The 27,473-nt window shown below is 38.5% G+C and overlaps 1 protein-coding gene across 1 annotated transcript in view; it reads right to left on the bottom strand.

Annotated features, from left to right (window-relative positions):
- The window catches only part of LOC124255873, a 73,203-nt gene that overhangs the window by 17,378 nt on the left and 28,352 nt on the right, over positions 1-27,473 (bottom strand). Inside the window, exons 2-5 of the mRNA XM_046689817.1 lie at positions 8,220-8,286; positions 7,139-7,420; positions 5,780-5,936; positions 4,589-4,602 (exon numbers count right to left, since the gene is read on the bottom strand). Coding sequence (XP_046545773.1) covers positions 4,589-4,602; positions 5,780-5,936; positions 7,139-7,420; positions 8,220-8,253 — 487 coding nt within the window. The 5' untranslated portion in view covers positions 8,254-8,286. The remainder of the gene's footprint in view (positions 1-4,588; positions 4,603-5,779; positions 5,937-7,138; positions 7,421-8,219; positions 8,287-27,473) is intronic.

Raw genomic sequence — 27,473 nt, 5'->3', positions numbered from 1 at the left:
CATCATGACATTGAAAGTGACTTTCCACAGAGTGGAGAAACTCAACAAGTTTCTCGATGGCACATTGATATCAGAATAGACTAGATCAAGAAACTCACCAAATATACAACTAGCTGTACTAGACGCTACAGACTCATTGAACTGGCCTAAACCACCATTATTCCACCTGAACTTTACGAGTTTTTTCACACTCAACATGACGATCACTGACTACTTGAGAGTTAACCTCACAATTCTCGACGCATACCTGTAAAATGCACGATAGAGGCAGGTGGTCAGACTCTGACCACGAGTGGGCAAACATATCTTTAATCAAGTAAAAGCAACTGGTCTACGCCAATATAAAATAAGCAAGGCTTGAACCATTGTGTGTAATACACGTAATAGACAGTTTCGACGCCTTTTTTTCCTACCGTTAACTATATGTATACCCCATACCTTGCATACTTCTAGTGGAGCCAGGCTTTATATATTAACTGTAGTGTCTTGCGTTGCTCAAATAATCATAGTCTGAGCCCACCCTAGAATTGAAATCACCTAGAAGTATTATAGGAATATTATCACTGTAATCTGCTCTAATAGCAGCTATTTTTTAATCAAGCTCATCCTTGCCATAAGAATCTGGGTCAACATAAAGTGGGGATCCTTCTAGTAGTATTTCAATTAAAGGAATCCAATAATGAAATTACTCTTAAGGTGAAAAAAACCCGTTATTCTCCCAGTTGAGATATATTCTTTGGAAAACCTTCGCAAACACTTTTCGAATATAAACAGCCAAGCCCCCGGGGTAACGACCATAGTTCCGTAACCGTTTTGCAGGTGATATATGACAATTAAATTCTGTAAAGAGATCATAAAGCATAGTGGAATCGCTTTGCATCGTTTCTAAGAGAACAAAAATGTCAAACTGTGCACATAAATCCATAAATGAATTTCCATGCACATATGTTCAAGTTCTTGAAGGAATCAGTTCCCGAGTCTTGAGGTGTAGATCTTGTGTCCAGCTCAGGGTGTAGGTCACGGCCAAGCTCCTAGGCTGAAGCAGACGCCCCCTGGGTGTCCCTGACGCCGCTTCCTCAGGATGCAGAAGGCGTCCCTCCATGGGCCCCCTTGAGAACTGCGCGGCGTTGACTCCCGTCGGGCGTCAGTAAATCATGTACTGATCTTTCTGATAGTGCCATTATCATATACACATAGACACCGTCATCAATGATTAGCTTATCATACGTGAGAATTGAATGGAATTAAAATCGATCTTGTATTCCTAACTCTCTCTGTATTACTAGCTACACGTAATTGTTCATTACCTTTCAGTTTCTGTTTGGCAAGATCAGTCACGCTTACCTTATCCTTGTAGGATAGGAACTTCACAATGATAGGTTTACGGGTTCATTTGCTTTTAAGTCTGTGAGCTCTTTCGATGTCGATGTTGTCGGCGTTGTCCATACTGAGGTTGTCGTGTAGGAAGTCTCTCACAAGGCGTTCAGTATCTGCCCACTTCTATTCTACAATGCCTTCCACTCCGTGAATGACTGTGGGCTTCCCCTTTGTCCACTGCATCCTGGAGTCTGGATAGTCTCTCTTTTAACTCTGCGTTTTCGGTCTTTATTTTCGTAAATTCGTCTGTTATATCCTTTCACGTCGTGTCAACTTATTGTTCAGCTTGCTTATGTCAGACCTGATCAGTTGAAGGACACTAGTGTTTCCTTCATCACAGATGTCAGACTCACCATGGTCAGAGTTGCCCTCACCATTGAACGCTAATGTAGACTTCTTGTCTTAGACATTTCCAAAAGGCGGTGGACGAAAGGAACAGACGCGCGCTGTATTCAAAACGTCCTCCATATTATTCTCGTCATTGAAAGTTGTTCATTGGCCATACACACCGATCAGATTTCGAGTTGTAACGATCGCAGAGGTATTTCCCACTCAAGTGAACTTCAACTGTCTGATTAAAAATCTTCCTCGAATGTAAAGTTTTGTCAATACTTGCCGTGCGTTGATTCGACTGGAACAGAAACATCAAATGCGTCCACGCCACGTGAGTCTCCCAATGCTGCACGTGAAATTGACAGTTTCACGCTTGACTTGGGAATGGCAGCTATAACTTTCAATATATAGTAGTAAATTCTACTTCAATCTGACAAATATTACTTCCAATATACTCACACAGGTATGGGAATACTATTCAACTCTCAGATTACAAATAATGCTGGGGTTTTTTTATCCGTTTTGTCACCTTTTGTCAGCACGACGTAAACAAGTCCGATCACACCTGATGCTCGCGCACTTTAGTTGTTTTTTAAAGCCCGGGCTCGGCCAGCCCGAACAGAGACGGCAACGGCAAAATTGTCTTATATATATATACTATCCCCAAAAAGAAACGCATAGGCGTTTTGTATTTTTAAGAACCTATTAATTGCCAATTGTGTCCAAACAATCGTCAAAATATGTAACACAAGCGTTAATAGAATGATTTTACAAAATTGCACAAGTGAAAAATCGACTTTACCTGAAAATGCTGATTTTGATGAGATTTCTTACAATAATTAAATAGGCATCGCCACAACGCAACAGAAATCTCCTTCCAGCAAAGAGCATGCACTGTCTGGCTATAGATATCCAGATTACTTTCGGAAATTGGCATTCGTTTTGAAGAGGTTTCAAGGTCAAATCACTACGCTGCGAAACGCAATACCGCCATTGAAAGAATGTACACTGGAGATTACCAATCTTCTGTTGCCAGGCGTCTGAATGTTAGTCTGAGCGCGATGTCACTGCTTGCAGCGCGTTACAACCAAAAAGGTATAATAAATGACCGTCCCCGTACAGGCAGACATCGAGACACGACTGCAGCCCAAGATCGGTACATCCGGGTACTACATTTTTGTGATCTTACTGCCACGGGTGAGAGTACAGCAGCAAGGGTGCCTGGACTTCGGAAGATATCCGGTCAAACTGTACGGAACAGGTTGAGAGATTGGACTGAGAGCCCGGAGACCCGACGTCGGGACTATGCTACGTGGTCACCATGGCGCTCAACGTCTCCGTTATCTAAAATTATCCACTTGCTTGTATAGACCGTACCATCTTCTAAACTGATGTAAAAAGTCATGTACTAAAGTCTATTTGTGGACGAGTTAAACATGTTTGAAAATACAACATTTTCGCAACAGATTTCTGGGATATGCGTTTTATTTTTGGAATAGTATAACATTACACGTATACTTGTAAGCAAAGAGAACATGTCGTGCGTATTACGTAATCAAACGCTTGTTTAGACCAGTTCACTTCAGTTCACATCGTTGTTTATGTTGGATCACATGATATAATTTTTGATAAATGAAACAGGCATATTACAACTTGAAACATAAAGAGGACGATATCTGTATGATATGGTGACGCTAAAATGTTGAAATGCGTGTGATGGTACAAATTGTCACACCGTATAGTTGTATTTTAACCCATCCAAGAAATCAGTTTAGAGGAAAGGACAGCTTTCTAGACCAATTATTCTCGAACCACGGGAGAAAACATATTACTGTATAACATGTGAATGAAGTTCAATTATGTGTTATGATACGTTCATGAATTTCAATTATATATTTGCAAAATAAACAAAAAACAGCAAATGGAAGTATTTTCATTAACGCTCTCAATTTTACAAATAAAACCAAATGATTTAATGTTTTGGTCACAATAATTTCAATCAATTACAACCCCCAAAACATTAAAAATATTTTTAATATCGCTCTAAATTAGTCGAATTTAGTCAAATTGAGTTGCATTTTGAGTTGCATTTTGGATCATGATACTCATAAACACACTTTCATTCATTCACAATCTCCAAAACATTTAGAAAAAACATGTATTATGAGCAAAAGCTAACCTAACTAATGTAGGTTATAATGAACGAATCTAGACGAACTAAATTTTTAATGCATGTCATTGGCTTATTGGCATCTATAAATCATACTAGTCGATTATTGACCAGGTGTACCTTCATGTGTCCGTGACTTTATTTTTGATGCAAAGTTGTTCAAAAGAGTCGCTTATTTTGCGAAAAGGTTTGTCGAGCCTGGTACTATGTAAATTTAGGCTATTCAGTGAATTGTAGAATATGTGTTCGTTTGTTTCGTATTTAAATGTGTCAAAATCACTAACATCTGAAGAGTCCATGCGTTAGCAAAATTACTTTAGTCCCCTCGGTCTCTAGTATGGCGTGAAGCCTATTTCTGGTGTCCCCCGCCGTGATATTGCTATAACATTGCTAAAAGCGGCGTAAAAACATACTCACTCACTCACTCACTCTAGTTTGGAGATCTACCTTCATGTTTTTGTGATCTATAGCCCGTTTAAATATTGTGTTGTTGTGCATAGAAATATGGTTATGGTATATGGTTACATGCTCGTTTTAAATGTACATGTACATCCGTGATAGCATAGTTATCTTAATGTCCTTTGTTGACAGGTATTCATATCGTCTAAGCTGTTTTTTCTATCAATATGCAATTCTTCTAGTCACGATATGGCTGAAATACCGCCGATATGACTTTATATTGTCACCGACTCCAGATATTATACTTACCATGTTTGAGCTTTCTGAAAAATTACAAAATACAAGATGACTTGGCACGTGGACTTGATAGAAACACACATACGTAATACACATAATCAACATATATGACGTCTTATAATATCATAAAATGAATGATGGTTGTCAAACTTGATTGAATTGCAAGTTACCAAATAGATGTCTTATAGACAAGGATCCGGGATAGAATATATCTTTAGCAACCCTTGCTCGTTAGACTTGACTGACGGTGAAGTGTTCGGCTTTAAACTTTAGATATTGTCAAGATTGTAAACAATAAAAGACCCAAACCAAGTTGTTATGAAAATGACAAGGTTCAGAACCATATATCCATTTAAAATGATTGAATCTTTTCAAAGAACACTGTTGAAACTATTCTGTCAATATAGTTACAAAATATGCATTCTGTTAACCAATAAAGATGAAGAAACGCTTACACAGTTACCGATAAAAAAATACTGATACATGCACCTTTGATAATATGTTTTCATGTATTGTTAATGTATTAATAGAAGTATTACAAAGTAAACACTTCAAATCCCTTTCCAAATCCTGATTAAGGCACAGACGATTGTACAATTCCGACTATACAGTATATTATGAACATGTGATCATTAATCATTTTCAAGAAATAATGATTCCCGACGTGTATACACAGGCTGAGCGGTTCTAGATACATATAGTAAATACAGCACACCAATGTTTGTGTGCCATGAAGTAGTTATAGTGAAGAGAGTTGGATAAGAGTTCGTTATTGACATCAGTAGGCCTGAAACGGGGTTTTTTCCTCCTATTCGTTTGGTTATTTCTTTGATGTTTAACGCCACACTGAACAATAATCCAGCTACATGAAAGCATTTTGCAGTACAATTTGTCTTGATAGGACGTTAATATACTGCAATACGAAAGCGTTGGCTGTTCCATATTTTCTTTTCGGTACTATATATCTGATGTCAGATATGTGCATGCAAATCATTTGCCCACAAAAATCTGGTTTGTAAAAAATCGCACATAGTCGGATGTATCATAATTATGAAATATGATTATGTCGTGTACATTCGCTTCAAATATATTTCCAGATATAATTGATATATTTCTTGCAATTTATAGCAAATAACAGTGGCATAAATAATTATCATGTTAACTGGAAACTAAAATTACAATTCGAATTGAATATGAACTTACCTGAAGATGTATTTGCGTACGTTGCTTACGAGGACGAGGACGAGGACGACGACGACGACGGAGACGACGACGAAGACGACGATGTCGATGATGCTCTCATACTTGTCTGTATGTGTTTCTTCTGGCGGTTCTTTTGTCGGTGTTTCGGTTTTTGTCTCTAGGTGGAAAAAGGATCACATGAAGAGAGAGAAACATCATGATGTGGCATCTGAATAGCTGTGTATGTTGAATTCTCTTCATTGAAATACAAGATACAGTAAGTTTACATAAGGGATAGACGGCGCTTTGAACTTTTCACCTCATGTACTCCTGTGCCCTACTAAAAGGAGAATGGTTTAGTGAGGTAAACACGGTGACATGTTTTACGGAATTACGTGTGGAATAAATGTGCAGGTGTATTATGTGAAAATCGCAGTGCAAGTATGGTGAAACGCTAAGGTGTATGTACCAAGCGACTGTCAGAAATATATAAACAACAATAAATCCAGCTTTGTGTCGCTGTGATATTGAAGATGATATCGTTGTATATTTAAAATGATAACGATGTGTTCTAAAATGGCTTCGATGTCTGATTTAAATCAAACAAAGTTCCTGGTTTTACTTATGACTGTTAGTCCTCAGTTACCTTTCATTTTTTGTAAAAGAAACCAACTTCGGTTGTTAGTTCCACGTATATGAACACCCACTCCTCCGGCTATTTATGTATGCCTCCTCAAAAACGAGTCCCTTTGTTTGTCTGTTGTTTAACGCCAAACTAGCAATATTCAAGCTATTTGTTGGCGGTGTGTAAATAATCGAGTCTTTACCAGACAATACAGTGATCAACAGCATGAGCATCGATCTACGCAGTTGAGAATACGATGTCATTTCTCAACCAAGTCAGCGAGCTTGACCACCCATCCCGTTAGTCGCCTCTTACGTCAAACATGGGATGCTGAAGACCAATTCTGACCCGGATCTTCGCGGTCCAACAACGATTCCCTACTCATTACATACATTCTGACATGGCTGCTTGACTTATTTCTATCATATAGGTATATTTCATTGAGATTTTATGCATACAGATAAACCATCAAAAATCCTCTTCTCACTTTATAAAAGGCTAGTACATATTGCATTGACATATTTTGTAATACAAAATTAAAGAGCTGTAGATAAAAACAACCCGTAAAACAGTTGCATTCATACAGACAAATATTTTTTCAGTATAACGCATTACAGCAACAGCCCCTGCACATTTTTCCATATGCAGCAACAGATCGTGATAATACGGTTTAATAGTTCCTAACGTGATAACTTGGTTGTTTCCGATTTCAGTGGTGTCAATGAACCTATGACTATATAGCTTAGGTATTATACCTATATATTCTTCGCACAGATCTCCTCTGTAGTTTTCTGTGCAACCTTTTGAGCATTGCCCAGTTTGTTGAACACATACACGATCCATGCAATTCTTGCTACAAGGGAAATTGCATTGGCTGCCCCACAGTCCAGAGATACAACCGAGTGAGCAGGCTCCAGTGTCTATATCGCAATAACTTTGATTGTTGACATGGGCGCGACAGTTGACATTGCACTGTTTATCACAATGCTCTCCATAAAACCCCGGATCACAAGGGGTTATGCAAAATATTCCTGGTACTGCAACACATGAATTATTCAGTTTCAAGCAAATCAACAGTCACAATTAAAATAATAAACGTCAAATACAAGAATAACCAGTCTTGCCTATGTTTTCAGTGTTCATTGGGAATACAAAGACAAATCTGAATGGATCTCTGGAAATCAGTGTCATTGGCATCATTATAATGCATTGCTACATGCCTAAGTCAGTGTGTGCACAGCTACTTTTCATTGTACTTATTCCTATTTTGATACATGTAAAAATAAGTTGATGGGGTGAATGGGTATAGGATATTGCAAATAGATAGGGTATTGAAGGGAATCTGAAATTCTTTATTACTGTGCATTTAATGATGCCTTGTAAAAGTGTCAATCTTATGCGTGCACAATTACCTCAAGCTGTATTTATTTCTGTCCCATGTATGAATACGTTGTTAGTACACTAAAATATGACTTGGTATAACCACTCGAACGTAAATAGTAGAATTTAAAACTGTAGTATGAAAAATAGCAGTAGATCATACAAAGGCCCAAGTGATGTGAACGTTCCTTCCGTTGGTAATTCAAACCATTGAGATTGAGTGAAGTAGAATCTTACATTAGGTTAGCAGAGTTAGTAGCAGTTGCACTGGGATAACGATTATGACTCTTTCTGTGATCTGGAGCATCAATGTAAAACATTCTGCAAAAGTTTAGCCTTTTCCTTTCTATCTTATTATTCTCCTTTGATAATACATATAGCAAGTTCTCGACAACACTACTTTCATATATCTAACATGGCTCCATCGACGACCGGCGGAAACAATGACATACTCACCAAATACCAGGACATATATGTAGACAAGGGCCATTTCTGTAGTGTTGGTTTACCTTTGCTCTCCTCTCTAGAAAAGATAGAACATACGTGAGACTACAAGTTTTTTGGACTAACATAGAACTCATCACAGAATTCAGTACAGAAATGATTTAATTATCCACATGGAGAATTGTTTGGAAAAGGATATTACGTTACATTTCAACGTATTCAATTATTCATATTTGTACATTTGTGTGACCTTTTCGTGATTTTATGAAATTGAATTATTGTATTCGCAAGATCAAAAGCCCAATTTCGACTCAATGGTTGACAATGAAATGTAGAAAAGACCTCTGTTCACGATCCTGTCTGTCTGTCTGTCTAAAAGTTTATTCTTATCAAAGGCATTTATTCTATCACGCTTAGATTCGTTTCACTGACTACACCTGCACATCTTTTGACGGAAAATGCAATATACACGAGACAGTGACTTCAAAGGAGAACGAAAATATATATTTACACGATGTCTTGTCTGCCTTAATAACACTACACCTCTCTTAATAGCAGAATCAAACTGTTTTTGGTTTTTTTGGGGTTTGTTTTTGTGGTCATATCAATGTATACAGTCAAACATATTGTTATCAGTAAGGACTACTATGGGGATTTCCAGTACAGGCTGAGTCACAACGACCTTTCATCTGACAAATCGGAACGCCTCTTGCAAATTCGCGAAGCTCAAATATACAATTTTATTCCAAATCAGCCTTGTGGGTAATTGTTGATCGTGTTCTTAAAACAACGGATTGGAAACAAACTTTCCACAGCCCCTGGGAAGTATATGAACTTCCATACAATCAAATCCATCTATACGACATTTTGTTTTCAAATTTTGAATTGAGACTGTTATCAAAATAACTTTTCAATCCTATACTCGAATGTTGTTTTCAGATCTTCATGTTGCTGTAACCAGCTTTTTATGAAATTGTGAATACAATTAACTCTTGCATGGGCTATAGACTAACATATAGTCTCTGAACTGAACATATTTTCCAGCAAAAAGGTCCTTATGATAATCATTAAATATAATGTAATGGAGGCCAGAGACTATCTTCATTTTCAGAAACTCTAGTAATCTAAACCTGCCACTTATTCAAGACTTGCATAAGCCTTCTTGGATATATTTGTTTCAGGGTCTGTATAGCAGACTATGTGGACGTTACTTCTGCATAACTGAGCTTTCATAATAACGCCAAAAAGATACCTCAATATAGGTTTCCCACCTGTTGAAGAATGACGTGTATTGTTTACTTCTGATTTAATGAATGAACGAAATTGGAAGGTAAATTATTTGTAACCGTGACTAAGAACACTGACTATTGCATGAATTTCTTGCCAATCAATCCATTTGACGTCTATAATATACCTTTCAATTAACTGTAGTACAGTCGAATCCTAATGTCTCGAACTCGGTTGAGACGAATTCACGGTTGTGTCGAACTCGTCCCTCGGTCCCTGCCGATTTCCTTATATATTTATCATTATGTTTATACTGGCGGATGTGTCGAACATTCGGATAAGTCAAACTGTACCCTTGGTCTCGACGAGTTCGACACAGTGGGGTTTGACTGTAAATGTAACATATGTCATATTTGGGATTACACTTTCTCAGTAAAGTACAGATTCTAGTACTTTTGTTGGGTTGAGTACCATCCAGGATTCAAACCCACTCCCTCAGAGTCAGGCACCTAATCGCCAGCACACAAAGTCAGCCGCCTATCCCGCTCAGCCACCGCGACTTCCACAAATATAACATATGTTACATTTGACCACTTTCTAAATGGCATGGTGTATTCACAACTTTAGTAAATACAAAACACATGGTCTCACTATTTTTCTTTTTTTCCATTGAAGGTGGATAATCACTTGATGGACATTCGCTGTTTGATGATTATTGAACGAAAGCAAACTATCTATATCTCTGAAGTTTGAATTAATAATCTCCCCAACTGATGTCCCCTATTTTTTATCAGATGCCATCTGGAAGTCGAACATTTACACTTTTTTGGTTCTTTCGGTAATCTTGACGGGACCAAAATCCGGATTGAACACCATTGAAATAAATGTAGCAGATTTAGGCGCTTACTTCTTCTGAAGATGCACATACGAAACATACGGCCATTTTCAATTCAGTTCTTTATTATAGTCTTTGTACGAGTTAGGCTATCCGCCCATAGCTACATAAGTTTCATTGTACATGGCAAAACATGGTGCGTACATTACAAGTTAAGAATTTTAACGTGTTAGATACATTGCATGATAAATAAAGCTAGCCTAACTATTGATAAGTTTACAATCTGATGATGACATGAGGAGTGTGAATTTAGCTTTACTTTGATTGGTACAATAGGTTTGAGATAAATGGCTCCAGCGGAGCTGTTTAAAAGTGACACACACGCGCGGAAAAATGGTCTTCATCTTCAATATAACCTTCATCGCATTGTAAACACGATCTATCATTTCTATCTATATATTATGATACCTTCCAGTTTCGTAACTGTGAAAAATATCTAAACTGAGCGAGTGATACTCTAACCTTCTTAAATACAATTCCCTGGTAAATGATAATTTGAACCCCGAAAACGTTGTCTGAGTCGACTTACAGTGGGTGGATGCACATTAAAGTGCCTGGCAATCATCACATCTGAAGCACCTTGGCTGACCATACCGATAACCTGATTCCTTTCGTCTTGTGTCAAATGTGGCATTTTCTCAAATTCCTTGTGCTTTTACAGGGCCTGGGTGCAGGTAATGCATGTGCACAACGTGTTTCATGAATGTGGTTGTGTTTACGAGAAATGTCAAAGGTTCAGTTTTAAGTATCAAAGTTCATGTGAGAGGAATACTCCGGGACTCGAACTCGAAATGGGCCAGAATAACAGCCTTTTATCCCTACATCCTCTGTATTGCAGGCAAAAATCTTCAATAGAACTTTTGTGAGTTTCAGGACAACAAATACCAATTGCGTTTTTAATGGCTTACAGTATATATTCACGTGTACATTGTGAATGTCCAAAATGACATCGTCTTAATATGACCTGTCTGGACTGACAGCCCAAGTAGGTGTAACAAATAGTTCTTATTGTATCTAATTTATTTGCACCTATATGGGTGCCTCACTTCTTTTGCATCATATCCCAGATGTAACCTCCAATAACTGGTTTATAATCAGAGTATGGGATGAGACGTGGTGTCACAGATTTGCGAAGTGCTGCAATAGGTACAGCATCAGCCATCGTGAAACCATTGACTCCAACATGGAACCAAGAAAAGACAGTGTCATACTGGCCAATTGCATCAGCATTAAATAATTCCATAATTTCAATTAAAAGTGAATGTTTACAAGACAAATGTTTTATGGCCTAAAGGCACTAAAGGGAGTCTGAAGAAATTATATAGTGTTTATTTTTGGAATGTTTATTGATATTTTTGGGAGCTGTTAATATGGCGTTTGCTTCGGCTGTTGCGGATGATTCTGCGTAAAAATAGAGCTGGTAATCGATAAGATATTGTTCTGGACCCAATGACATTGGCACAGGCAGCGACGCCACCATCCTTGCATCCATCTGTAAATATGGATTTGCACGTATTATATTTACTTCTTAATTGATTAAATTCTTGTTTATACTATGACTGATTGGATGTCCTACCTTAGACAAGTGAGTTTGTTCAAAATTGTCTCTGTTCACCCAGCAGGACAATGGGTACCCGTTGGAAAAACGTCATATGACTATAACCTTCTAGCGCCTAACAGGCAGCTTGGGTTATCCGGGGTAATAATGTGCTGTGCCTTGATTGTAAGCGCTACGAGCATACCTAGTGTGGAGTTTGGCGCTATATAAATGGACACATTATTATTATTATGTCGGACTTCTTAAATGTGCTCAATGTGAGTTCGACTTACTGCCTCACAAACTGCGAAGGAGGAGAAGCAAACAGACGGAAAAGAGATATACTTTCTAGTTCAATATTAGCGACAGAGGTAGAATAAGAGAAGCAAACGTTTTCAGTCAAGTCAATTTCAAACACGTTTTGGATTCAAACTGTTAATCATCAAAACGCCCTTAAATAAACACCTATCATAGAGGAGTTGCTAAGCAGAAATGTTCAAAGGAGAGGAAGTGCCGATTCCAATATAAAGACAGAGATGGTAGTACCTTACTAATAACAACCTGTGGTAATGATAAAGATCAAGGTGCCATTGTACAAAACAACCTTAGCGCTAAGATTACCTTATCTCCTTACGTTTTAACCTTAGGATTTTACTAAGGTTCACGTCCCGTTACACGAATCTACCTTAGGCTGAGGTAGCCTTAGTTAAGGTGAAAATTTAAGGTTGGTCAGACCCAGCCTTAGTATGGGTAAGGTTGACATTTCAAGTAATTTAAACATGGCTACATTCTTTTTGATATGTGAGGAAACTGGTCGAAGCGTTATTTGGTGTATGTTTTGAAGTGTTAAAATCGGATTACTCGGAGGGTTGAATCTCAAAAATAACATATTAGTGATCACTGATAGCTGGTTTTCATTACATCGCCAATGGCAATTCTGAAACGTCGCCGATAAAACCTATATGGTTGGATGTTTTGGAGAATACACGAACACGAACGCCGAAGTGAGGTTCACGCCATTTTGGATAATGTTTACAAAATTGCATTTCGCGAGATGCCTTTTACATCACGTATATTTCACGCTCAGTTGCAGCACCTACACAACTGAATTCCTCACACATTTTTAGAATCAAATAATAAATGGTCTTTGTCACTAAATCCAAGTGTCGGGATGAAATCAAACAAAAATATTGGATGTGAAAACAAATGATGTGCTTGTTGTAAATGTAACCAAAGAAACCTTCAGTATTTACATTGTGTATTAATTTTCTTAAATCTTCAGACCTTCATTTGTCTATTGGCTGGCATGCATTAACCTAATACGTCTAGAATATGCACGGGAAGAGTATCATAGCAAGTAATACAAAATTAAGATAGATACCATACAATGATTTGATAAATTCATAGTAAATTTCAAAGTTTCCGAGCAGCGTGACGCCAAGACTGATGCAAAATCAAGCAGAAAGACAACGGTAATTTTCGGCATTTCTGACATCATCTGTTACTTACAGTCAAAAGAATAAGAACAAATAGCAATACGAAGATAGTCAGAATCTTTCTGATTACTCACATCACATGGTTATGGACAAACGTTCCCTGAATCAAGGAAAGGCCCCTCGCAAAATCCTGCGTACCGATGTCAGCGAACCGGCCATTTTGTAAGAAATCGGTCATTGGTACTGATTTCATACATCAACATTGTTGTTCATATTTAGCAATTTCTTTGAGGTGAAGATCTGTTGAATAGAGTTAACACAATCACGCTTTCCTGCTGTTTACACTTACAGGTATATCTTGCATATCGTTCAGATATCTTTTAACGAAAACTAAATTCATTATCTACTTTTAGCCATGTTCAATATCAAATCATACAAGGATATAGATAATACGTTTTTTTGTATCCTTTGAAAGTTTTTGTTTGTTTGAACAATATTTACACAAGAAATTGCGACATTTAACGTACTAAACGCCATTTTTAACGTTTACACAAATGTTAGAAGATAAAACATAGGCATAACTGCATAACACATGTTTAAAATTATTGTCTTGATGAATGAATTTGTTAATGCTGTCTTATGGATAAAACAGTTATGTATAATGATTGGCCATGTGCGCTCTTGTCCCAAACGTTTTACGAATCATTTTCATTGTTGTTGATAATAACATCAATTTATATTCGAAAATTGTTTGTGATGACATGATATCTAACTTTCACTACATTTTTACAAGAATTGTTAAAAACCCAACCAAACCATGCCATTCCTTTGGACAAACCTTTCATCATTATTCTGATAGTTCCATAGAAAAAAGGGATATCTTTTTGGATCTTATGAAGAGAAATAGGCATATTATCATAAACAAAGAAAGTCTTATCCTAAAACATATATTCATGTGTTTTGGAATATTCTTTTTTATTTACTTTAACTTGATGCCAAACAGGTGCGCGTCCACATCAAGATACACAGTCAAACCATCATTTTTATCTATTCGGGCGGGAAGATAACTCACAATCGTAACTAAGGACATGATTGAGTCTCCTGCACTGAAGATTTCAAACCTTAGTTAAGGTTGCCGCTAAGTATCCTTCCAGAGTTAAGGTTGACCAAAGGTAGCTTTGTGCAACGGACGTAACTTTATGTTAAGGTTACCTTAAGGTTAATCTTAGTTCAACCTTAGTAAAGGTTGTTTTGTACAACGGGACCCAGGGGCTCCTTTCACGAATCATCCTTTACTAAGGTTAATCTTAACTCCCATTCTTTAACATTGAACAAAGGTTGCCTTAGTAACTTACGATCACCTTATAGTTTGGCATGAAATGCATGTGGACCCGTTTTTTTTGTAAATATCTCTTCATCCAATGACCCAATCGATCTCAAACTGTGCAAGTGGATGTTGTGTCAGACAACCTAATCACATTGTAAATCACCGATTTTATGCATTTGTATTAAAGAATCCGTCTATGTCAACAAAATAAACAGCAGAACGCAGACTGCTTGAAGAGGGAGGGAGCCAATGACCTGTAACAGCGGCAGTGTTGGGTCATAAGGTCAACGTTTCTTCAATGAAGGTCAGCTATGCACGTGACAGGTATGAAGAGGTGTCACAGGTCGTGAATAGGGTAAGGTGGGTGCCAACTGTTAACCATCATACGGAGTTTGTTTCTCTGAGTTGTTCCACATTAACCACAAAACCCATTAGTGAGAATTATTCTGTAGGTTAAAATCTTTAAATTTGTAATGTTAATGTCATTTTTTGTTTATGCAGTACCTAAGTGGAAATGCATTTAAAGAACACAGAAAGTACATTTACACTAACTCAACAACTGTTAAAGCCCCGTTCCCTCGGACACAAGCACACACAATCATGCACATTCATTGAAGAAAAGATAGAATGAAGACAAAAGTGTTATGTTTTGATGTCGTTCACATTCCAAATTAAGCAATGCATTTCTAATAGCTTTAAGCATATAGATAGTTCATATTTATATTTTCATGGTAATTTTATGTGAAATGAGTGTTTCATGTTACACTATAAGTCGTTGGAATTAGTCAGTGCTGTCATTGTTAAAAGAAGTTATATTTCTTTGAGCATATCTGGCTGGATACTATAATTACCTGTAAATATAATAACAGAATTAAACTTCATCAAGTTCACTCCATTCTTCCACAGAGGAGTCATCAGTGTCCAGACGAATGACAACTGGATTAACTGTTTGCTCCTTCAAGCCATCTTTGAGCCAGTACTCTTTCTCCACCTTCTTGACATGTTCAACACATGCATGCCAGCGTGCAATGTCAATGTCACATATAGCGGTGTTGACAATGTGCTTGACATCATTCAACTTGAATGATTGATTTTTCCGGGCCACTGTACTTTTAAGGTCTCCCCAGATAAGTTCGATTGGGTTGAGATCACAGTGGTACGGTGGTATTCTCAAGACCTTATGGCTGTGTTGGCGTAGCATGTTGTCAATGTTATATGTGGGCGGAGGTTTGTTAGGTTTAATCAAAGAGTACAAGTGTGGTTTAGTGGCCTTTATTGAAAATTGTATATTGTTATTTGTTAGCCATTGCTGCATATCTGACTTCTTTGTACACTGTCATAGGGAGCATTGTCCATGACAACAAGACTTTTGTAAGGCAGAGCTGACAACAATTGTTCCTCAACATACTGTGTGAAAACCGTTGCGTTCATTTCTGTATGATAGTCCCTACCATCTGTGCTCTTTGACCGAAATACCAGATCACACCCAGGTAGGAATCCACGGTGGGAACCAGCATGACGAACGATTAAAGGTTCACCTTTGCCTGTTGGTATTTTCCTACCATCACTGGGATCAGTGGGTAGCCACAGTCTGGCAGCAGTATGGTTTGCATTGACCCAGGTCTCATCCAGATATATAGGTTCGAACCCATCCTCTCTTGCCTGCTTAATTTCTTTCAGATAGTTACACCTCATTTTCACAATATCAGATCTCTCACACATTACAAGTTTCTGGTTTGCTACCTTCTTGTACTTGTATCAAAATTTGAGCAGTAGTTTGCTGAGCATAAACCTAAAAACATTAATGTAGTGATCCTCTGCAAGGATGTGTTTTAACTTTCTTGTGGACAGGTGTTCATTTCTAGCAAATAGCCGGCGAATGACATCTCTGATGACCCTGATGTCAAAGGAATCTAACTTTGTATGCCTACCTTTTTGTACAAGGTTTTGTTTATTGGTTGTTGGTTTATTTTTCACAGCACGATGTTCTTTTTCATGCCAAGAGCAAAAGTTGTACGTTTCATGTAATCCGACACCTTATAAATCGGTTACGTTTGCTCTCTTTTTAATAACAATTCAACACATTTCTAATTAAACGTTTAGCATCATCTGAATAAGCTTTCATGATGACAGCTAGAAGTAGTCACTGTGAATGATCCAAACGGTCTATCACTGTGCAGTGCACAGGTAACTATCATGAACTGCACGTGCATGTACCTTTATGACCCAACACTGCCGCTGTTACAGGTCATTGGCTCCCTCCCTCTGCAAGCAGTCTGCGTTCTGCTGTTTATTTTGTTGACAGTTACATAGACAGATTCTTTAATACAAATGCATAAAATCGGTGATTTACAATGTGATTAGGTTGTCTGACAAAACATCCACTTGTACAGTTTGAGATCGATTGGATCATTTGATGAAGAGATATTTACAAAAAAACGGGTCCACATGCATTTCATGCCAAACTATAGTGCTTTGTGAAAGGAGGCTATGGCTATTATATATTTTGAAAAAATATGAATTACCAAATGACGCTGATACAATGGCGTCAACAACCATTCATTGTTGATGAATGAGATAAGACGTTTTTAGTCAGATTGTTTTGACTTTTATTTTAGGAACAATAGTTCTTGAAATCCATGACGTAGAGATTTCCTTCCGATACTCAACGAATGCGGTTTCTGTAATCCCAGTGCCTACAGTAAACATTTCACAGTAATTGAAAAAAAATCATCGTTACTGGAACATTAGCAGTGCATGTAATGGAAAATAACAAAATGAGTTTCCATGATAAGTTAAGCAAGAATAACCAGAATACCAATCTACGTGCGAGATGAACCTAAAAACAAAAAGAAGACAGTAAAAAGAAAATACTCTTGTCTTATATTCAGCAAGACTAAATACATTTGCATAATTGTGCTTGAATAGGATTTTAACTGAATTTAAAGGTGAATCGGGGACAATCGCACGTCAATAATTTTGATCTCGCTACAGGAATAGATTAAAACATCACTCATATTCTTATGGTGAGGCATACAGATTCGCTTATGAGGAAATATCCTTCTTTTATGAATGTATGCTGTTCCCCTGCACATCACCATACAAGTGTTTCAACCATTTCAGGTTTCTAAGTCTAAGAAAGCTGTTCTGTAGAAATCCGAGAAAAATCATATAATATATAGATGTGTTCAATTGAGGAATGACGTTTACACACATATAATTTGTGTTAAAACAGTACCTAACCTTTATAATAGCTTGCATTTTATTGTTTCTGCATTCAAGTTTTCCAGTTTGAGTAGACTGGAAACATAGTCATACTTGCTCATTATGCAACTGGACAGTCATTAGATTATTTAAGGAATGGTTGCAAACATCTCATTTGCCTCTATAAACATAAACGTGTTGGGGAGAGTACGCACACGTTAAGCCTTTTTTAGCCTTTTACATACTTATATTACTGTATTATCTCCGTACACTATTGCTGTTAATGTACTCAGCGTCATTAATGAAAGGTCAAGCTATTGGTAACATAATTTCATAAAAGGTGTAAAATCTCCGTTTTTGTTTGAAATATAAACAACTGAATGTTTTACAAGCTTTCTTAACAGAATGGAAAAACACATCATGTCGTTGAAATGTCATTATTACGTTCCGTAACGTCCGATTTATTCTGTTACAAATGTCACATTTTTTCATTTAAATTGTCAATATCGAAATCACCTACAACTTAATGTCAATGATTTGCACGTGCAAGTCGCTCTATCCATGGGAAGTGGAGGGCAACACACATGCATTGATGCTTTTTCACTGTCATTCACTGCTCAGTTACCTGTTAGAAATCGCCGCTTAAAATGAGACTCTTTTGACACTTGCTGTGCTATTGGTAGACTGTGGTAGAGCTTTCAAGCCAGTGGGTCAGTGGAATATGCACGTCGACCAGGTCGCCCCAGAGTCACAACAGTCCGAGATGATAGACACATTTACATGACTAACACTGCGGTACGTAACAGATTCCTTAACGCAGCAAATCTTCAGACAAAACACTTCCATATTAAAAAGGTAAGGATATCCAGGAGCTCCGTTCGTCGACGTTTAAGGACAGCCGGACTCCACTGTAGGCGACCTGCAGTTCGTCTACAACTAACACAACGTCACAGGCAGGCACGTTTGAGATGGAGTAGACATCATGGCCGCTAGAATCAAGGTCAATAGCCTCGTGTGATCTTCACAGAAGAAAGCAGATCCAATATGTCCTTCCATGATGGTTGACAGAGGAGAGCACAGCAATGGAGAGCGAGTCACAGATGCAAACTGTGGCCACGCTGCTGCATAACCGATTGGGGGGAGGGAGGAGGGGGTCGGTCACGGGTTGGGCAGGGATCGACGGTAATCGTAACGGACAGCGTTATCGGGACGAGATTCTGGCTCAATAGCAGTACCATTCCTGCAAACTATACATGGCTTTTATGGTCTTACCTCTTTACTACAAGACTACTATGCTAGGCCTCATTGGGCCAGGATTGTCACGGAATACCTCAGGCAGCAGGCTGTAGAGCGGATGGAGTGGCCAGCTTGCTCGAAAGACACTCAACCCGATTGAGCATGCCTGGGATGAACTCGGTCGACGTGTGTACACACGTCACCTAGCACCAGTGGATCTCCCAGGACTCCGCAGAGCTCTAGTAGAGGAATTGAATACTTTCTGCAAGCTTTATTTCTGAATTTGATAGGAGCAAGAGAACAAGGCGCACCTGTGTCTTGGAAACGTGACAAGATATAGACTGACCTACAGCTTCGTGTTTGTCATTTACATTTCGGGGAGTTGGTCTATACAGCTGATATTTGCTATTGCTGTTTGAACTTGTTGCCTGTATGTCATGATGTATCACGTTTGTCAACACATTAAACAGCATGATGGCACTCTTAGTTCTATTGTTTCTGAGAAACTTTTCTTCACGTGGGCTGTATATAATTTGATCCTTTATTAATGATGCCTAGTAGACGATGCAGTTATATTACCGTACCTATGAAATAAATGTTACTTGCTGCCAATAAGGTAATTATTCATGTACGTTCATGCATTTAGAAAGGTAAGAAAATAGAATAATCCAAATCTGGTCATACACGATTGTTTAAAAGTGTGTCACTCATTTGTCACATTTGTTCATTGTTCATATGTTCACGACCTCCAAATGACGCAAGTACATTTCAAATGTTCGTCATGTGGTCCTCGGATGATACGATTATTCATAGTTAAATTTAGGAAATAGTTTGTTGCGTCAAATTGCATACAGTATTCTATTTAGCCAGAGTCTCATCGTTAGAAGATTAATGAGGTCACACGAACCTAGATCTCAAACCGAGGCATCAGCATTTGTGAAAATATAACAATGTGAACCCAGTATTTCGTATAGTGGAAACATCTGTGTAATCTTGTTTTAGTACTGGTAATGTGTACATATAAAACTGCCCTTAATATCCAGAAAGTTGCTAAGGCATGAAAACTGTTGAAAATGTAAAACAAAAACTACAAATGTTTCCCCACGATATTCACACTGGCAACCTCAGTAACTTTCAGCACCTATAACAATTGAAAGAAATGTATTGGAAATACTTTATGATAAAGCATTTCCTCAGGTATCAACTTTCAATTTATCCTTGGAAATGTCTGCAAATCCTGTCATAACGTACACGAAAAGGGTGCTTGTACATACGGCAATGTGCGATGACTCTATTTTAGACGCTCCCATTACACAAGAGGAAATTATAACCGCCATTGAAGGACTGAAGTGTGACAAATCAGGAGTTGATTTATTAATTCCAGAATTGTTCAATATACAATCGACATGCTTGTACCATACATGTATCTTACAGTGCTCTTCGGTGTCATGTTTGAACATGCTTACTTTCCAGAATCATGATCGGTATCTCTCATTGTTCCTTTATGTAAGAATGGTGATGTACACTCTAGGTATTTCACTAATTATTCAGCAAGCTTTATGTGTCTATGCTTAAAGAAGAAGTTAACTTATTTGTGTGAAGCAAAAATTGCAGAGTAACAGTGGGTTTCCGTCATGATTACTCAACAATTGATAATAAACTATCCTTCAGTGATGTATCCAGGTATCTTAGCAAGCAAAAGGTTCACCTTTATTCTATGTTCGAGGATTATGCTTAGGCATTCGATGGTGTAAGCCGTTTGAAATTATGGTCAGTTTTTGAAATCTGGAGGTGTTTCTCCCAAAATGGTTAACATTTATTCACCCTTTAAGGCTAGCGTCAAATTTGATAATGTGTTGTCAGGATTTCCCCCTTGTTCACGTGGTGTTCGTCAGGGCTGTGTCCTAAACCACCTGTTGTTTTCGATTTTTATCAACGAGTTTAAATTGTCAATTGCAATTGATCTGACTGATAAGTTTTGATGCGAATAGTGTAATTCTATAGATAGGTAACACATGATTTTTTACTTCGATTTGCAGTTGCCGTACCCTTGACGGGGGTTGAACTTCCAGAAAAATGTTGTCATCTGACAGGGTGCGGAAGGGTACTTTAATCCAAGCATATTCATATCTTCCACTGTTTTAAGTATAACGATGCACACTATTCGTATATTTTAGACTAACGACAACGAGTGCATGCAATCGCTAGCAGCTGAAAAGATGGTATAAATCCTTCTTGGGAACCGTGCAGGAAGCAGAAGCCTAGTTTCTTTTGCTAGCGATCCCTTGCCAATTTCTATGATAATTATTAGTTTATAATTTAAATTTTCTTGAGCTAGTTTTAACAAATATGTGATAATCTATCTATTTTACTGGCCTTTGTCAACATGATATTATAGAGTTTGCATCGTCAATATATGGCTGAAATACTGTCGATGTGACGTTAAATTTTCACCCACTCACTCACTTGATGTTAAGAATTGTATTAGTATTTTCAAAGTATTCCAAATCATTTGGTGATATTTACATGTATGCCTAGTTTGGGTAGGTATTGACGAGTCACGGAAAAACAGCAGTGTCCAAGGGCATTTGTGTCCTAACAGTGACGTCACGGATAGCACACCCTGGCTCAGTATCGACCATATCTGTCTGCTCCTACCCCCACCTCTCCCTGCGAATAAACTCATTTCACTTACTATTACTCTCTCTGAAGATGTCGAGATGAACCCGGGACCTACCACCGATTTAGACGAGATACAGAGGGTAATCCTTCGCCAGATTAAGGACTCGGAAGATAGACTTTCTGAATATATTTGTTAAGTTAAAGAGGACATAAAATCGATAAAATTAGACATCACTGAACCTATAGAAGAATTCTACACCAAGGAACTAGTACAAGAATATTGACACTTTAAATGAAAAAACAACAGATAAAGAGACACAATTACCCCGGGTAGACAAGATCGACACACGTAATGTGAGACGCTTGTTTCGAGGGATTCAGTGGTGAACAAAGGGCGATGAGCTGCCCCTTTGTCCTCGCAAGTGTCCCTAGCTGTCCCAATAGAATAGCACTTTATCTCTCTTGGAGCACAGCCAAATCCAAGAAGAAAAAAATTGTTTTTATTTTCGTGTCACACACTGTAAAACAATGACAATAAAAATACACAAATATTGTGTACAGTGTCCGGCCAATATGGCCTATGAGACACGCAGGGCGCCACATACATATAAATAAAAGTGAAAAAAAAACACAGTTCATACATATACATAAAATGAAAGTTATCACAAGTGCAAGGGCTAAAGCTGGAGGGAGAGCATCCTGATACTAAATGAATGTACACTGAACTAAGTTGGTAGAGACAAAAGACACAGTTGTCTTCGCTGATGCATGTGATATAGTAGCGCGGGCTTGGGGTCTAACAAACTTATTATTCCGCGTAAGGAACACAGTCTGATCGACAGCAGGCATCTGTATGAAGTTCGGAGTTGATTAAGTTCATAAATCATAGCGTAAATCTGTATAGAGAGAACATTCAGCAAATAAGTGTACTTCATCCTCACCAGCATTGCAATTACAAAATTTACAAACTCTTTCAATAAGCGGTGTTTTGGGGCAGGTAAATCTCCCTAATTCTATTAGGGCCTAGATAAAAGTACATGTCATTCATCCCCACATTATATCCCTTTATAGACACGGGACATTGTTGTTACAGGTAGAGCAAACACTTTCTTCTATTGGTATCTGCCGGTTTCACGCTACATACATGTATTCAGATTGTTGAGAAAAGTAGCGAAGCAAGTTCTCCTCCATCACGCATATAATTGTATAGATACCCATGATTGGTGATAGTGTTGAAGCAATTTCACGACATACACTATCATCTGAAGTAGTACTCTCATACCTAGCATCGTATTTATTACTCTCTTATATAAGGTGAAATAGCACAGGGTTGTCAAGGCAACGATAATGTGGCATACTAGGTATTGTCTTATTCTTTAATCTGCGATTAGAATTTAAATCAGTTTTGACATGAGCATGTTAAGAGAAAAAAAGCTGTAAAACGAAAAACATTGTCATCGAAACTATACGCCTTTGTTTCAAGCCACCTACACAAAGACCTGTTGTCATGATAAAGATCTGCTAATCCGTGGCACGATTCCGACCATATCATGAGCATGTGTTTGTGAATCATAATCAGATAGTGATATTACGTCCATGCCACGTCAACAACACATGTAGACACACGAGAATTGCAATACGGGCCCCTAAACCACAGATTCTCCCTGACCTGGAGACACATGTGATTGAGCGTATGTAGGGACGGGTAGAAGACCAAAGACAAAATGGATACTCGTGCTGTTATACTTTTGAAAATTATGTGTACAAATTCGTTCTTGTGTCGGGTTAAATGTATTTTTTTCCAGTTGCAACCAAATGTACATTCAAAGATATCGGAATCTAGGTTAAGCTATTTGAATCATATTTACAATTAAAAAACCCAAACAATGGTTTGTTGTCCATTTTTTTCTTTTCCATATCTTGTCCCAGTCTGTATCACAATCACAGAACAATATTACTTTCCCTTTCGCCCAGCCTTTACTGTAATGCTTACGCCCTAAATGAAGCATGTCTAGAAATTCCCAGATTCAGTGTCTGTTATAATCGGCAGGAAAACTCACTGCAGGGTTAGGGTTACAGAGTAAACAAACCAAACACACATGGCTGGCGGGATCAACATCTTCAGTAACATTTACATCTGCCAACGTTTAATTCGCAAGTGGTGAGGCAATAACATACGCTAATGATGCTTAGGATCATGTACCATGTTTGTGAAATATTTATGATGCCTTATATGAAAACTATAATCTAAGCACGTCAAGCTATACATGGCTTAAGTCCTGCTTGAAGAAAGGCTCCTTTAGAATTTTATTTGGTAAATATTAGTATTTCACTGACTCAATCATATTGGAAGACACATGGCAACCTATACGTCATTGTGACTACGATTAAGGCAAGTAGTATACACAATGGGGCTTCGGGACCCTCCCAAGAGCTCAATTTTTTATTTTTTTTTAAATTGAGCCCTTGGGAAGTCCTAATCCAGTAGCCCCATTGTGTATACTACTACTGAGGTGCATGAAAAATTTGACGAAATTCGGTCGAATATTTGAATTTTAAGTGAGCATGGGTTGGTAGGGTGAAATGTTTGATTCTTTAAAAAAGAGAAGTTTTCTATGACAATGGGAGGGTTTTGAACTCAGTATACTCTACACCAGCAGACTGGCTCTGCTAGCCTCAGTGTATTAAAACTATAAATAGCTTATGCACCTTCTAAGCTGATGAATGTCGATTCTAAAATCATGGATTGTGGCTTCTAAACAATTTTTCAGCGTCCATCGATACATTTATCGTGTTCAGCAATGTTTAGACTACCAACCAGCATCGTTTTTGTATTTTATTAGACCTTTATTTGAGGTGAAAAGCCTTCTAACATTTTCGAAGCGAGAAGGCGGAAGTGAACTGACTGATTTGTGTTATTATAGACGGAGCTCAGCTTAGACATGCCATTCAATAATAGATTGTGGTTTCTAAAAACATTTCAGCGTCCATGGACCTGTTTGTTGTGTTCAGCGTGTTTAAAACTCCCTGGGAGTATCGTGTTTGTATTTTATTGGAGGTAAAAAGCCACCAAACTGTGAAGTGGAAGTAGAATTTGTGATAAACTGTTTCTAGAAGTCTGGTGCGCTCATCTTATAAAACGGGTTCAAGACATCCATTTTGTTCCTATAGACGGAGCCCAGCTTAGGAGGATGATGCAATCTCAGGATAGACCTGTTCAACCAATTGTAACTATCAAGTCCCTGGTAGCGCAATCGGTTGAGGTGCGGACTTAGGATGTGTAGTTGCGCAGCTATGCATTGTCTGTTCGTATCCCACTGTTGCCTCAGTGGGTTCCTTGCAACTTTCGTGTGTTTCGTTGGTGGTAGGTAGGAATCAGGATCACATCAGCTGGACTCAGCTGAATTGGGGCACTCTCATGGTGAGAGAAAGGTAGCCGACTCATAAGTCCCCTAGGGAGAAGTTGCACAACCTTCATCTTTCTACTTCAGCCTAGGGGAATTGTGGCTACCAGGGATGTTTTGCTACTCTTTTTTTTTAAACCTTTTTATCTTTCTATGTTAACCTTTCTATCTTTACCTATTGTTACAACCACCACGACTGTTATGTGAGTGAGCCGCTTTTAGCAAATATGCCAGCAATACCAGAAATGGGCTTCCCACAATGTACCCATGTGTGAATCGAATCCCCCATTGCAAGTGAAGCTGTTTGATACTTATGTACATCATCTAACTGATTCCATTGTTAAAATTGAGTGAACTGTGTTTACTCATATTTTCACACCGTTAACATCATCAAGGGTGCTCACTAAGCCTTTGCTGTCTAATCGGCTGTGATGTTGATGTCCGCAAAAGCAATTTATCATGAATCTTCTCCGATAATATTTTGTTTGGATTTCGTAAGGAAGGCTTGTCGGCCTTGTTGCTTCCCTTGTTCTATGGAAAAAAAAATTCTCGTCTTTGCTGATGTCGTTTTTACGAGACATGGTCCGAATCTTTTGTTTCATTCTGTGATATTTTGTGATTTCTGATAGCACCAAACGAAACTCTTCCTCGGCGATTTTAGAGTTGCTGAGTGTGTTTAACTTTGCTTCGGCTAGAATTCTAATTTCGTCGTATTTCAATGCTTTACGTTGCAGTCTGCGAGATATGAGCTTAAGGGTCAATCCCATCAACCCTACCACTCCGGCTGTTATTTCGATGCCTAGCAGAACAGGTGCGGCCACGATGGTTGATAATAACCTGATACCTGCTACACCTAATCCCATGCTAACTGAAACCAGATCGCTGTCAACACCATCCACGGAATTGACGGCCCTGTGATATTTTTTCTGTAATGCCGACCGCGTATCGCGTTCACGTTCTAGTTGTTGTTTGATCTCACATATCTGTCGCAAACGAACCCGTCTACGGTTTCCAGTGTTATTGCTACTTCATCCACGATTGGGTACACTCCCATCCTGTGTGTGTGTATATATATTTTTTCCCGTTAATATCAGATCGATATATTTGAGGCTGATAAGATTTAGATTATCGTACACGTAAATATTCGAGACATGAATAGAATTTTTTTTCTATAACACGCACTCCATCAAGTCTTATTAAGGGTGTCGATCCTGGTCTTATGCCAATACGACACCGTTGGTGATTGTGTCTGTTGAACCAGTGTATTATCAACCCCATCAAAAGTGTTCGTTCTGACCTCCCACGAGCGTCAGCGAGATAGACATCTATTACTAGCGTATTGTGTGCTTTGATAGTCAAATTTGAATTGAAAAAATCCCGTTGGTAATCGGGTACGTCAAACTGTAAATATGAAGGCAAGTCGTTTGAAGCTAACATGTTGCCCTTGTGAACTGGTATTCGTAAACCTTGTACATCAAACTCTGGAGTGAAAGACGGGAGAAGGATCCTGTTGTTCGTAATTTTGGAGACGTAACCATTGTTTTTAAAAGATATGTGGGGTGAGGTGAGGGTCATGTTGATCAACCAGTCAGGCTGTTTGAAGTCTGCTAATGACACCCGCTCGAATACATTGTATTTTAAGTGTAGGACGTACAAGGTGTTTTCCTCACTGGGAAGATCGAATCTCTGCGTGTCCCCCAGAACGGCTAGCATTACGTTGGGATGATGGTTGTTCATTGGTTGTTTTATGCAAAATTATGAAATGGTTTTCAATTGGTTATCGGATAATTCATCAGACGTGCACTTTAATAAACCCATGAGATGTATTTTGTTGAGAAGGAACATTTTGGTGAGCTATATCGTGTCTTCCACGGTCACGGTGACTCCCTGCAGACTGGTGTAGGCGTTAACGTTCACCCGCACATTAACGGAGCAAACTTAGTATTGTTGTTGTTTGGCCCAGCGGAGTTTGATCCCTTTCACGATTTCGACAACGTTACCCGCCGACGGCTGTTCGCCGAGGTAGACTTGGATGTACAGCATGGATTTTGCTGGCAGATTTTCCAGGACGTCTACCACGCTGTCGAATTCCGACACCATCTGCAATCCCAAGTTTTGCATCCAGGGTTTGCTCGACAGCATGTGGGCTACTCTTTGCCTCCACGTGATGGCGATCATGCTGCGTTTTTGCGTAGGGACTTAAGCTACGAGAAGCGTTCCGTTGTTCACGACTTTCGTCAGGTAGTGATCTTTGTTGTCCATGAAAACGTGGGGAGAGTCGAGCATGATGTTGAGATTCAGGTCGATTTGGGATGGCACTAATACCCATTTGTAGTCGTTGTTGAAAATGAGAGTGTGCTGCGTGTTTCTGGAGATGG

Source organism: Haliotis rubra, unplaced genomic scaffold (genome assembly GCF_003918875.1).
Source record: "Haliotis rubra isolate DU_JTF1 unplaced genomic scaffold, ASM391887v1 Scf610, whole genome shotgun sequence".
In the NCBI taxonomy this organism is placed as follows: domain Eukaryota; kingdom Metazoa; phylum Mollusca; class Gastropoda; order Lepetellida; family Haliotidae; genus Haliotis; species Haliotis rubra.
This window is presented reverse-complemented; position numbering and strand designations above follow the sequence as displayed.